Raw genomic sequence first — 15086 nt, 5'->3', positions numbered from 1 at the left:
GGAGAATATAGTGAATGGCAAACGGGAACAATGAAGAAGAATGGATGCCAACTGAAAGTAGCACAGAGGAAAGAAAACAGTGACCGGCAGTATGGAGATGACATTAAATAAAAATGTGTGTGTGTGTGTCACATATAGACATATGTATGCATATATACACACAAATATAGAAATACACATCCTTTTTATGCCCACTTTTCTTGCTGCCATGGGTTGGAGGGGTTGTCATAACTGGAGACTTCTTATTGCACATCACTTGACATCATTTCCTTCATAGGGGATCAGAGGATCTTTTCTTCTACAGCTGGATGCAACATCCCCCCCCCCCCACACACACACACGCACAGATATATATATATGTTTCTAAAAAAAAAAAAGGTACATGATGATAGAATGGGTAGAAATGTAAGGTAAACTTACAAGTGTATGTTTTTGGAAACAAACATTATTGTCTTGCAGTGAAAATTAGATACCATGGTTAAATGACAAGACAGTCTTTCTGGTGTCATATCTTGCAAACTACAACTCATTTCAGACACCTAATATATACTTAATAATATACTTAATATATTTAATATTAAATGGTGTTTAAATTCAAACATTACACAAGACAGAAAAAAGACCACCTCTGAAATTGTTACATTCACAGAAATGCATCACACACATAGTGAAATAGCAGAGTCATTAGAACACCAGATAAACTGCCTTGTATCATTTTTCCCAACCCTCTACACTCAGAGTTCAAATGCTGTTATGGTTAATATACCCTTTCATTTATTTCAGGATCAATAAAAAAGAAAGAGTAATCAGTCTGAGGCAATGGATTGGAAGAATTATTAGAGCATCAAATAAGATGCTTTGTATTCATGCTCTGTGCATTCTAATGGCAATGCCCACAACATCCCTGACACCAAGCTACAGGGGCTGTGTCTTTCTTTCCCTTATACAACACTGGTAACATGAAAAAGCAGACTTGCTTCCTTAAACAACTAATACTAACCTCTTTATACACCTTTTTCCAAAAATGCACCTTGTCGGGTGGGTAGACATATGGTCAACTCTTGCCAACAAAAGCCTAAGATTAAATTAATATGGTGTGCGTGCGCACGTGCGTGCATTGCAGTGGAGTGACAGAGTCAGGGCATCAGATAGGCTTCATTGCAATATTTGTTCCATTTCTCACCAACCCAAGTTCAAATCCTGAGGTGGTCAACTTTGACTTTTCATCTTTTCAGGATGGGTTGATAAAGTACCAATCCACAGCCTAGGACAGCTGGGATTGGCAGATCAACAAAATCTCTCACAATATTTGCTCTGGTTTTTTTGTGTTATGAGTTCCATTTCTGCTTCTCACCAGCCACCTTATGGAGGAAGTAATTGTCTTTTAGGACTCTGCTAAAGGTGATGTACTTCCAGTGACAGGTGGAGTGATATGTTGATGAGAGAGACATCTTTGTCACAGCATCTTGGTTCAAATAATGTAGAATAAACACCCAGATAAAAAGCAATGTGTATGTGTTGATTAATAACACATGCCGAATTAGTCTTAGCAATATATTTTTCCACCAAAAGTTCTCAACAAATATTCATAAAATAATTTGCGACTACAACATAACTCTGATACAAGGTATAATGGAATTATGTGTGATCTTACCTCATAGGAAGTTGTCCGCTACAGAACATTCGATTTTTGAGAACTTGTTTAGAACACAAATGGGTCAAAAAAACAAAGTTTACACCCAACCAAATAAAACTGATGATGGAAGATTACCTCAAACAGTTTGACACATGATCAACATCCGAGGAACATACATACTTCACAGTATACAACATAATTAGGCTTAAGGAAATTTTCACCAAAAGTGCACAGCAAATAATTATAAAGTTTGAATTATTTGGGGCTGTGAGAATATTATTTAATAAGTTCAATCGTTTGATTGTGGCCATACTGCAGCACAAACTTTTATGAGTCTTTGTCAATTATATAGGCAACAACACTCAACCTGATACTTATTTTATCATTCCCCACTGAATGACTGGGTTTACCACAATATGTGACTCTACATGGTTACTAGCCTCTTACACATTAAACTAGAAATACTATATACACAAACAGAAATATACACACAGCAGGATTCTACATACTTTCCATCAACTAAATTCCACCCACAAGGCATCAGTCAAGTTGTGAGAATGGAAGACACTGAACCAAGCTACCACAGTGCCAAACAAAGGTTTTGAACCTAGACTACATGGTTACAAGAAGACTAAACAACCACTGTGTATGTGTGTGTGTGTGTGTGTGTGTGTGTTTATGTATGCATATATATATATATATATATATAAAAATATATATATATGTGTGTGTATGTATGTATGTATAAAGTGTATGTATATATATATATATATATATATATATATATATATATATATAAAAATATATATATATATGTGTGTATGTATGTATGTATGTATAAAGTATATATATATATATATATATATATATATATATATATAAATATATATATATGTGTGTATGTATGTATGTATAAAGTATATATATATATATATATATATATATATATATATATATATATATATATAAATAAATATATATATATGTGTGTGTATGTATGTATGTATAAAGTATATATATATATATATATATATAAATAAATATATATATATGTGTGTGTATGTATGTATGTATAAAGTATATATATATATATATATATATATATATATACATATACATATATACATAATTAAGGGATCAGCAAGCATTTGCTTCACCATATACCGAAGTTCAGAAATAGCAGCTAAAAAAGCTGAGACTCCAACCGATAGCTATCAGTTGGAGTCTCAGCTTTTTTAGCTGCTATTTCTGAACTTCGGTATATGGTGAAGCAAATGCTTGCTGATCCCTTAATTATGTTTATAAATGTATGGGAACTTTTAAATAAGTTCTCCACCGATAATGGTGCTTACATACCGAAGGGCTTGGTAAAAATTATTAATTGTTGATTTATAATTTATATATATATATATATATATATATATATATATATATACTAACTTAAAAACTGCCCTATCAAGCAATGAACAATTTTCATCGAAACAACGATATAATTTGTCGACTTGGAACTTATTGCAAAGCTGCATGATAAACAACAGTACCATCACCATCACTACCACATCTGCCATATACACTATTCAGACTTCAGATGCCACTACCATCAATACCTTTGACTTCGCCACCTTTCCCTCAGTAACTTACAAACACAAGCTTATTTCCGTTTATGCCTACCATATTTGCGCAAAAGATTTTGGTCAGCCCAAGGCTACAATAGAAAACCTTTGCTCATGGTGTCACACAGACTGAACCTGAAACTACATGGTCGGGAAGCAAACTTAATCCACACAGTCCTATAATATAATATATATAGTAATACACATATATAAATATGTTAAGACGTTATATATACACACATTATCATAAATGTTCACTATACATATATATTTTTTCATGTATATTAACTATGTGTAGATCTGTTTCCATACATATTAAATATATATATATACACACATACACACTATACATTTCTGTATTATCACATACATTGGCTATACATACACATACTCACACATTCCTTTTTTCACATTCTTTCACAAATCTCAGCAATGAGACTCCAGCAATGCTGAACCAGCATCCACAACAGTTTTACTTGATTACATCAACTTCATTCGTTTGTCTAATTAACATGATGCTCAACCAAATTTACACACCGAGACCCACACACATTCTGATTGTCAGGCTTTCACATAGCACCTTTTGAATTTCCCTCACAAATCTATCATAACACAACTCTATGACAGAAAGCATCAGTCCCAGATGTGCCACAGTTATAATCAATATCTGAACCACAGGATTGATGATAAAGCTAACTTAAATATTACATTCGTGGCCAAGAGGTTAAGGTGTCAGATTCATGATTATAAGGTTGTGGGATCAATTCCTGACCTGGTAGCATTATGCCTGAGCACTGCTTCAACTAATCCTTCACATTGCTTCAATTGATCCTGTTCAAAATGAGTACCAGCCCAATGTTATTTGCCACATCTTATATGTTGTGCTAAGTCTTGGGTGGCTGAGATTGTGTCTTACATCTGCTTGTCACTACATAATTAATTTTTTTAATAATTCATGAAAACATGACACAGCTACCAATCACACTCAGAAGCATTTTCGGGGTGGGGTGGGGTGGGGGGTTTAAAGTCCTTTCACAAAACAAAATGAAAACTTACCCAAGTCACCTTGGACTGACAGCCTCACTTTGTCGACCTTCACTACATCAGCTCACATGCTACCAAAGAACACATTCTTAAACACTCAAGGGCCACATGGACCCCCAGTTGAGAACCTATGTTCTAGAGACTTTTGCATCATCTTTATGTAAATCTCCGAACAAACTTCCATACAGTTCCTTGCTAACTACTAATTAGTTTCATTAACAAGGCCTCAGTCAACATGAAGCTAATTTCATCTGAACAAAACCAACAAACCTATGAAAGTCTGTAAAGCCTCATTTCAGGCCCATAGAGGAATAATTGTTGCAGAATGACATATTCCAGCTTGGAATGCAGCCCCAGTCTTTGTTAAAGATAAACTTTTGCTATGTCTCAGCAATCCACTTCCTACAAATTTATCAATGTTTTGGGTATAACACCAACCCAACTGGGTCTTTTGCTATTGCCACATCTAATACAACCAAGGAAGCCTGCAGTTCATCTTCAAAATCAAGTGGCAGATCACAGAGCAACAAAGTTCTAGAAAGATAAACCTACAAATTACTGCAGGGCATCTGCTATCAACTGAGAGATTTAGATTGGTGGGTCACGTGGCCAGAAACGTTTAACAGCCCTGTTTGGAGAAGTCAGTAGTGGAATGCAATGATGATATTTTGAGTGGTACACCAATTGCCCAATTTGAAACCACTACTAGCCCCCGAGTCTTTAGTGAAGTCACCCCACTCCTGCACTCTAGAGCAAGCACCTGTGGATTATTTCCCCCTGTTACTGACCCCCCCCCCCACACACACACACACATACTTTTTTTGTTTTTGCTGTTGTTTTATCGTATCTACCTTGCATATATGTAAGGACACACAACAGTCTGAAAACTGAAACCACAACTTTATGAATGTGAACCCAACACTCTAACCACTAAGTGGCAAGTTGTTCTTCAAAATTTCAAGTTGCTCCCAGACCACTCAGCAGAAAATGAGTACTAACCAAGTACTGGGAGTAACTGAACAGACTAGTGCCCTGCTCAATAGAGAATATCATACTCCCAGTCACTTATACATCATGGAAACCGAGATATATTCCAGCTACATGAACCTGATGCCCCTTTACCAAGAACCTGTAGGTCATCATAACTCTTTACAAGGCCTCTGAGTCTGGGAGGAAGGAGGAAAATATCCTCACACCAGAGACTTGGCTCAAATGTTTGCAACAAAGGAATATGCAAAGGGCACCCAATGTACTAGGTGATGACGTTACACCAGGCAGCTATTTGGCCATGACAGGATTTGAACTCAGAATGCAAAGCGCCAAAACAAAAATCACAGAACATCTTACAGTTCTGCAAATCTACAGACCTGGATTGGTACTTTTTTTTTTTTCTATTGACCTCCAACCACCCTACCAAAGGATAAGAGGCAAAGTTGACCTTGGTTCAGTGGGACTGAACGCAAAACCGCATGGTTGCAAAGCAAGCTTCTTAAACACACGGCCATGCCTGCAAGATGTTCCAAACAAATAATACAGATGGTATTAAAAATATAGGAAACCAAAATTTTAACAAAATGGAAAAAAAAAAAAAAAAATTCAAATTTTACAAATAATTTAAATGGTAAAGGGACATGTCAATCATCCTACAGACTCTAGAGAAAAGGTTCTCAACCATTTTTATCAATGGACCCTTTTGATTATTATTTCATTCTGGTGGACCCCCGTTGAATAGGTAATTCAATGTTTAAAAACTAGTTTTACAGAAACTTTTTTCAAAACTCCTATTTTGCTTTTCACACATTAACTTGTGTAGGTTAAATTATGTAAAATGCTAGAGAGAGAAACTTAGATATTTCTTGCAATACACACCAATACATACATCTAAAGCAGAAATTTTTCAGGAGCTCTTAAAATACTATTGTGGATATCCAATTTACTATTGTGTTGGGTGGACCCCTAAAAATTTTATATGAACCCTCAAGGGCCGGACCCCCAGTTGAGAACCTACGTTCTAGAGACTTTTGCATCATCTTTATGTAAATCTTCCAACAAGCTTCCATATAGTTCCTTGCTAACTACTAATTAGTTTCATTAACAAGGCCTCAGTCAACATGAAGCTATAGTGGTGGACAACACTGGCTCATGGTTGTAATGAGTGAGATTGATCTCCAAACCACACGATTCATAGCAATTTTTTTAAACTAGTCATGTGTATGCATGCACACACACCACCACCAACACCACCATCTTGTTATAAATCACCTCAATATCTGAGACTACATCTATAAATTAAGAGGGAGAAGACTGTTGCTGCGCATTGGCAGAATCATAACAGAGCTGAATAAAATACCACCCAGTATTTGTCCTGGCACTTTACATTTGGAGTTCAAATCAAACCGAGGTCAACTCTACCTTTCATCCTTTCAGGGAGGTTAATGTAAGTGACTAACGCCCCACCTCCCACCAATTTCTGACTTTATACCCATGTAAGAAATATTTACTGGGGGGGAAAAAAAGACATTAAAATTATGTGACATATTACAAGAGTGAGTGACTGTATGTGTATGAATATATATATACACAATATATAAAAAGAACACGTGTGTGTCCACACACACACGAGGTGTAATCAATAAATACCCAGGCTGTTGCCATAGTAACAAAGCTAAAGCATGCAGAGAAAAGCCACTTGGCAGAGATTGATCTTGACTTCTGCTGTGCAAGCACAGCAAGTTTTAACGTTCTTCGCTCACTTCTCGTTTACAGCAGTGCTTGGAATTAACGCATGATCGTCGGATTGACCACAACAGAAACAGTTGTCGTGGTGATGCCTGCTCAGAGGCCTACGCAAAGTTGCAGAAAGTGTATGGAGAGGAGTGTATGGGTCACACACAAGCATAGGAGTGGGTCAGACGTTTCCAAAATGGCCGAAAAAAGGTCCACAGTGACGAACGTTCTGGGAGGCCCACAACCAGCAGAACCGAAGAAAACTTATCAGACATGCATGTAGCTGTGGGGGTAAGTCGTCAAATCACCATCTGTGAGTCATCTGTTGATTAGTTATTGTTCAGTTGAGTCCATTATCACTGAAGATCAGAGTAGGAGAAGCGTGTCTGCCAAATTTATGCCAAAACTACTTTCAGCTGACCAAAAAGACACTCGGATTTCAGTTGTACAAGATCTCCTTCATTCTGTCAATTATGATGAAAACTTTGCATAGGCCTCTGAGCAGCAATCATCAAGCTTTTGGCAAACTTTGATGCAAATTCTCTGCTCAGCTTTCTCTATCAAGATCAATGCAACGATTACACATTACACACGTTACTTCCAAGCACTGCTGTAAACAGCAGAAGTGAACTACAACATTAAAACTTAATGCACAGACACAGCAGAGTTCAAAGTCAATCTATGCCACACAGCTTAACTCGGCATATTCTAGCTTTGCTACTATGGCAACAATCCGGATACTTATTGAAATATATATATATATATATATATATATATATATATATATATATATATATATATATATATATATACAGAGGCATACACACACATCCCTACACTCATGTACATGTCTTATGAGTATGGTGTTCGATTCAGTTGACAACAATGGTGATCGCTACAAATAAAATGAGATGGTGGACAGAGGGGAAAAAAATGAAAATGAAAAATGAAAAGAAAAAAAAAAACAACACAAAAAATATGTTCCAGTCAGCCAGGGTGAGCGGTATTTAGAGTCGTACCTTTGCTATATGTTTTTGCTGGCATGAGCTAAGCAAGTCACAGATGAAACTCTGCAATGAAAAAAACAAATTGCTTATATCAAGTTATCATATTTAGATGTGGGTTTTTTTTGTTCTGGGATTTTTTTTTTTTTCTAAACATAACAGAATGGAAAAAATGTTTCAATATATCTAGATTTAGATTTCTTACAATGTGTCTAAATAGGATTAGATGATGGCTTGTTCTATACATATATACATGTGTGTGGGTGTATGCACACACACCTACCCTTCCTTCCTTGCTGCATAATATATTTTAAAAGAAAATGAACAACCCTTTAAAGTAAATACATATATATACTATCACCATTTAATGTCCGTGTCCCATTCTAGCATGATTATATATATATTTCTTATTTTTTTTAATGGTTTTTCTTATTTTTCTTATTTCTTTAAATGGAAGTTGCTATTTTACTTTTTAGAATCCTTGTATGTTATAGGATATTCTTCGTGCGGGTGACACGTAAAAGCACCCACTACACTCTTGGAGTGGTTGGCGTTAGGAAGAGCATCCAGCTGTAGAAACTCTGCCAAATCAGATTGGAGCCTGGTGTAGCCATCCGGTTTCACCAGTCCTCAGTCAAATCGTCCAACCCATGCTAGCATGGAAAGCGGACGTTAAACAGTGGTGATGATGATGATGATGATGATGATATATGTATATATGGATCTAAAAAGAAAGGAGGTGGCCTAAAAGTAGGATTTAAAGGGACATGAGATGAGACACTGCTTCTCACCATTATTTTAAAACTTACATCATTGCTTATGACTAAATACATTTGGGCTTCTAACATTCACTGATCGGTTACAGAGATTATGCTGCACTTGGGGATTAAAAACTAAAACCCCAGGCAGCATCAGCCAATGTGGGGACCTATATAGGACTGCTCAACCAGGTTGAAGTTCCAACCATATCGCCTTCATATCACACTCTACTGCTTTATTAAGTTGGACAGTGTAGTCTGTGGTACACCATTCCAAGAAAATAAAAAAGAAAATATAATGGGATGGCCATAACTGGACTATCTAGCAATAGATTGAATTCAATTGGGAATCACCTGAGCCTAATCAACATTTTTGCTGCATAGACCCAGGAATCTTCATTAAACACTAACAGTGAGCCTCTCTTTTGTTTTAATATATGTATGGAACCACATTACCCAAAAAGTCCCTTTCTTTTTTTAAGACAACAGATCATTTATGGAAAATCTAGATGCTGTTTTTACCAGCTCAATTGACATAGCTATAAATCTACTGTCGATTCCAATTTCATCAAACTTAAGAGGTAATAATAAAGTGAAGTCCAAGGTTGAAGTTGCAACAAAATCAACCCTCAATAAACTGCTAACAACAAAAGATTTTCTGAGTTTAACTACAATCTTTTTTTTTTTTTAATGACAAAGGACATTCGCATAACTTGGCATCTGTTACAACAATGATTACCACAACTACCACTACACTACCATTATTTATTTGCCATTTGTCTCGAATATGGTCATAATCTTGACACAAGGCAAAATATAATAGCTGTCAACTTGCTGAGCAAATATGATCATCACCAACAATTAGAAAATTTATTTGTCAGGAATGTCCAATGTGAACTTTCTACTGCAAACAGCTTGCACAACACTGCAATGACTTTATCAAAACCAAGGAGCCCAAAGACAAGCTAAAACAAACTGAGCAACCTGTCGACATACTTTAACCATAACTAAGAAGTGCCACATTCCGACTGTTCTTATGCTATACTGGATAACATCTCACACACACACACACACACACACACACACACACACACACACACACACACACACACACACACACACATGCATATTTGCATCATGGAAGAGCCATGACAATCATCTAAGACATACATATTATTTATGAATAGTGGCAGGCACCATATTGCAGTTGTTTATAATCATCATTGTTCTAACATCCAATTTTCCAAGCTTACATGAAATTTGTTGAAGCAGACTTTCTATAGAGAAATACACTTCCTATTACTAATCCTTACCTATTTCCAAACAAGGTAATCCAATATTTCCCCCATGGCTGGATGATGTGTTTTCATGAAAGATTGGGAACAAACAACACTGCTTTAATGACAGTGGCACTCGTTTACAACTATTGCACAATGTCAAGACAATGACACACATGATGGAATTTTTCTTCAGTTTCTAACTAATTTCACTCATAGTACTTGGTCAGTCTCAGGCTATAAGCTGATGTGTGACCAAGGTGCATGCAGTAGGACTCAAAGCTGCTCACTTCTCATAGACACAGATGGTCTCAGTTCATTAAAGTTATTGTACTCACCACATATTTGATTCTCTTATTTCACCAAGAAGAAGAACAATTGCAAGTTTCAAAATTTGCATCATTGCATCTCTTCCTTGAACAAGGCACTCACATCACCCCCCAGTCATTAACAACTAACAAAACACAGACCCTGCTACACTGCATCTACAATGTCGAGTCATGCACTTTGACAGAGTAAGTATATGAAATCTTGTCAATGAGCTAAAGATGCTAGAAATAGCACCCAAAATATTATTTGTATCCTATGTTACCATCATGAGATGGTCATGGTTAGAACACATTTGACCACAGTTCAGTTTCAATAACAATTTATCTTGGTCTAAACTGCAAATGTTGATAACTTTCATTGTAGAAAATTGAGAAAGAATACAAAGACAGTCACATGAAATATTGATAACAATCAATAAATCTTACTTTAATATTAAGGATTATAAATAAAAAAAAAACTATATGTAGCATCTGTGTGAGACCACATACTAAATATTTATGCATATTTGAGGGGGTCTAAATGTATCTTTCATCTACTTGTTTCAGTCAATAGACTGTGGCCAAGCTGGGGCGCCACCTTGAAGAATTTTTAGTCAAATGCATCAACTCCAGCACTTATTTTTTAAAATCCTGGTACTTATTCTACTGGTCTCTTTTGCCAAACAGCTAAGTTGTGAAGACGTAAACACACCAGCACTAGGCTTCTTTCTACCAAATCCACTCACAAGACTTTAGTCAGCCTGTGGCTATAGTAGAAGACACTTGCCCAATGTGCCATGCAGTGGGACTGAACTCCAAACCATGTCGTTGAGAAGCAATGTCTAAAGCTACATCACATACTGACTGTAAATCCATGAAATAAATTAACCAAGTTGCAGCGAATGAAACTTTCCCTGATGTTGTGCCCAGAACAGTCATGATCCAGCAGACCTGCCAGATCACATGTATTCCAAACAAAATTGTCAAGAATTTTCATTCGCCCAGGAAGACATGGGATAAAAATGGTAAGGGCCGATCTCAGGAAGCTGGGCCTCGTGGAGGAAATGACAATCGACCAAGATGTCTGGCAATATGAAGTTCTTTATCGTTGCTATCTGGTAGCCCCTACCCCACCCCAACTCCATATATATACCCAGGTTTTTTTCCACTTACTTGCGCTCTTCGAAATATCCTGCCACATATTATGGCATTCGAACCTGGCACTTGCAACCATCTATATCTCTCTCTCTTCCTTTGCTCAGCCATCCCATTTATATTCTGATCTCCTTTCCTTGTGGGTACGCCTGGCATTTTGCCACCATCTCTATCCTGCTGTCTCCCACTCCCACTCTCTCTCTCTCTCACCTCCTGCACTTCCCTCTTGTTGGGTAACCATATATTTCCTTTATGGTAGTGAACCTCTTTCTATTCTTGTTCCTGATCTCTCTTTCTCTCTCTCTCTCTCTCTCTCTCTCTCTGGCTGGGTAACCTTGTACAGCAAGATACCTGTTTCTATCTCACTATAACCTTTCATTGCCCAACACAAGATTACCTCTTCTAATGTCTTGAAATTTTTCTTCTTTTTTTTGTCTTGCAAGTACTTGGTAGCCCTGTCAGTGCAGGTGACGCTTGAAAGCCTCTAGTCCACACTGTAAAGTGGTTCGTGTTCAGAAGGGCATCCAGCTGTAAAAACCTTGCAAAAACTAACCTCGCCTGTATTTGTACCACGTAAAAAGCACTAAGCCCACTCTGCTGAGTGGTTGGTGTTAGGAAGGGCAACCAGCTGTAAGAATCCTGCCAAAACAGTTATAGAAGTCTAGTACAGACTTCTGCCTGGCCGGCTCTTGCGCAACCATTCCACCCATGCTAGCATGAAAGGCGGATGTTAAACAATGATGATAAGTGTATCTAAAACTGCTACTGTAGCTAATGTTTTTTGTTTTGTCTTGTTTGTCTTTTTTTATATGGTAAGCTATGATTGGAGGTTTTGTCAATGCAAGACATCAATATATTGCTGTTGCTCCAGTGCGATAACATGCTTGGATTTTAACTCACACATGCCAAGCTTTAGAAAACTCATCAAGTCAATTGAAATTGTCATTGTGGCCAATATTGGTGTCACGTGACTGGCACATAAAAGGCACCCATTACACTCTTGGAGTAATTGGTGTTAGGAAAGGCATCCAGCTGTAGAAACTATGCCAAATCAGACTAGAACTTGGTGCAGCTCTCCAGCTTACGAGTTTCAGTCAAACCAGCTAACCCATGCCAGCATGGAAAGCAGATGCTAAATGATGATGATGATAACTGCTCAAGAAGAGACATTGTCTCTGAACCCAGTCTCCAGACATGACCATGTAGTTGTACTTAAGAAATTTGCCTCACAACTAAATTCCATGTTCAGTCTACAAATCTAAAATCTTCTGCCATCATCCAATTTACCAACACCTCAAAGTGGAACGTATTAAATGAAAACTGCTTAGAAGTGTGTATATCACCGGTGATTGAGAAACTCAACCGTCATGTTCAAACAAAAATACTTTGTGCTATTTGTTTTGTCCAAGTTGCACAAACACTCCCTTGACACTCTTATCAGAAATGCAATCAACAACCAGCAAATGGCTGATTGAAAACCTACAACAAACGATGCTACAGTTCACAATAGCATGTGATATACACTTTTATATTTTGCATAGCTGCAACATACAGTGATGTGGTGGACTTCAGATCCAAATTGGCAAAACCTGAAAAAGCACCACCACAAAGAACTCCTTCATAACAAATCTATTTTATCTCTTACCAGAACAATTAGGAAGATTTTTAGATATCTGTAAGACAGTCTTCTATACTTTGCCATAGCCTCTGCACTCCTTCATCACCTTAAGTTATGTCTTTCTTGAACAAGATAATGCTAAAAGTGATGGAGGAGGAGATAAAGAAAAGGGAAAGGTTGGGGGGGGGGGGAATGTAAAGAACAAGGGAAAGTAAAGATTGACACGGGGAGCCAGCAAAGCTAACCTCTGGATTAGCTGAGAAAATAGACATGAAACAATTGATGAGTGTTGTTCACTTAAAGATTATAAAAGTATATACCTAGCTTCAATACTGTTGTGGAGAGAGAGAGAGAGAAAGTGAGTGAGACTGTGAATGTGTGTGTGTGGGGGGGTTAGTGGGTTAGAGGTAGCCTGGCTCCAAGTGCTTGCAGCAGAGTTAACTCCAGTGAAAGTACTCAGGATGTATGTGGTGGTGCTATGCTTCACATCCCTCCAATACATTTTCACACAGCCTGTGTCTTCAAAATGTCACTCACAAAGCTTTCATCAACCCAAGGCAATGGGTGAGGAAGGGCACCTGCCCAAAATGTCACACAGCAGGGTTGAACCTAAAATAACATTGCAGCACAACTAACTTTTTAACTGCACTGCCATGTCTTGGTTCTCATTTTCTGAAGTGCCCTACCTCATTACCTCCTCACATTATCTACTTTTTACCAATAACAGCCCCCAAGTTTCTCACATTCTTATAACCCGCCACAGTGTCTTCAACTCTTACAAAACCATGCATTTTAAAGTATTCATATTTCAGTTAAAAGGTTTTTCCATTATATTCTAATGTTGGTTATTTTACTAAATTCCTTCAAATTTTTATTATTTTTAAAATCAATTTTAACAGAGGGGCAGTGTGTTTCATAAGAAATATCATCCCAAAAAGTAACTTTGTTAAACTTGAAACAGATAGGCTTGAAAGCTCTCACACCTTCAATTCATTATTAAAACCTACTTAAGGTATCATAATGCTTGAGATAAGTTGCTTTTAGTCAAGTTAATTATTTATCAGATTTTGGAGACAATTTCCACTAACACTATGTTTATACTGATTTGATAAAGGTCAATCAAAATGAAGTATAAATGTAAACATTGTGCAGAAAACAAAAATAAACTTTTTAAAAAATAGTTTCGTTGTTAGAAATGAGATGAACAATAAAAAGAATAACTATGATCTTAAAATATATAAAATTTGTGTTACTGCAACATGTTGCCAAAGTGTCATTTAGCAGTTTATGTACTATAGCAATGGACTGATGTTTCTGCAATTGTTATTAGGTAAGCATGCAGTTGTTAGTCTAGTATTTATGAGTGTTTCATCGCATATTACATAACAGAATTAGAAAAGAGAAAAGAGAAAAGAAAAAAAAAAAGGATTGCATATTTCCCAACCCACTCCTTGATCACTTAGGTTACATTTTGATGATGTATGCATAGTAATTAATTTAACATGTCAGCAACTGCCAGTTATATTCTCATCTGTTGAAAACCAATGAGAAATAACCTCACCAACCCGACTCACCAAACCACCTTCAACATCTCAAATACACATGCAATACATTGAGCAGTCCATCAATAATACAATGACTTAATTACAAGCCCAGACCAGCCTTGTCAACTGAACAACAACAACAACACATTCTTAATTAATGTCATTTCATTAAGACATCTAATTGAATGCTTAAAGTAGTCACTGGAATAGTTTTAAAAAAAAAATTTAAAAAAAAGAAACAGAAAACAAACAAAACAACCTTGTGGCAAATATTTACAAACAGAGAACTTGCTCAAGGGCAAAAGTGTGTGTATGAGTGTGTGCGTGTGTGTGTAAAATTGAGATACTAAGCCTTGCTCAGCACATTAGGGGATTAACAGCTAATCCCTCCAACAGATTATT

At 36.7% G+C, this 15086-nt stretch overlaps 1 protein-coding gene across 13 annotated transcripts in view; it reads right to left on the bottom strand.

Annotated features, from left to right (window-relative positions):
• LOC106880308 (RNA-binding protein 39) overlaps window positions 1–15086 on the bottom strand; it is a 136017-nt gene that overhangs the window by 39964 nt on the left and 80967 nt on the right. For 4 of the 13 annotated variants that reach the window (XM_089346316.1, XM_089346313.1, XM_089346315.1 and 1 more), the window contains one exon: window positions 8040–8090. The exons of the other annotated variants lie outside the window; for them this stretch is intronic. In XM_089346316.1, coding sequence (XP_089202442.1) covers window positions 8040–8064 — 25 coding nt within the window. In that variant the 5' untranslated portion in view covers window positions 8065–8090. The remainder of the gene's footprint in view (window positions 1–8039; window positions 8091–15086) is intronic. 13 annotated transcript variants of the gene reach the window in all.

The sequence above is a fragment of the Octopus bimaculoides genome, chromosome 30 (assembly GCF_046866305.1).
Source record: "Octopus bimaculoides isolate indiv1 chromosome 30, ASM4686630v1, whole genome shotgun sequence".
NCBI lineage: Eukaryota > Metazoa > Mollusca > Cephalopoda > Octopoda > Octopodidae > Octopus > Octopus bimaculoides.
This window is presented reverse-complemented; position numbering and strand designations above follow the sequence as displayed.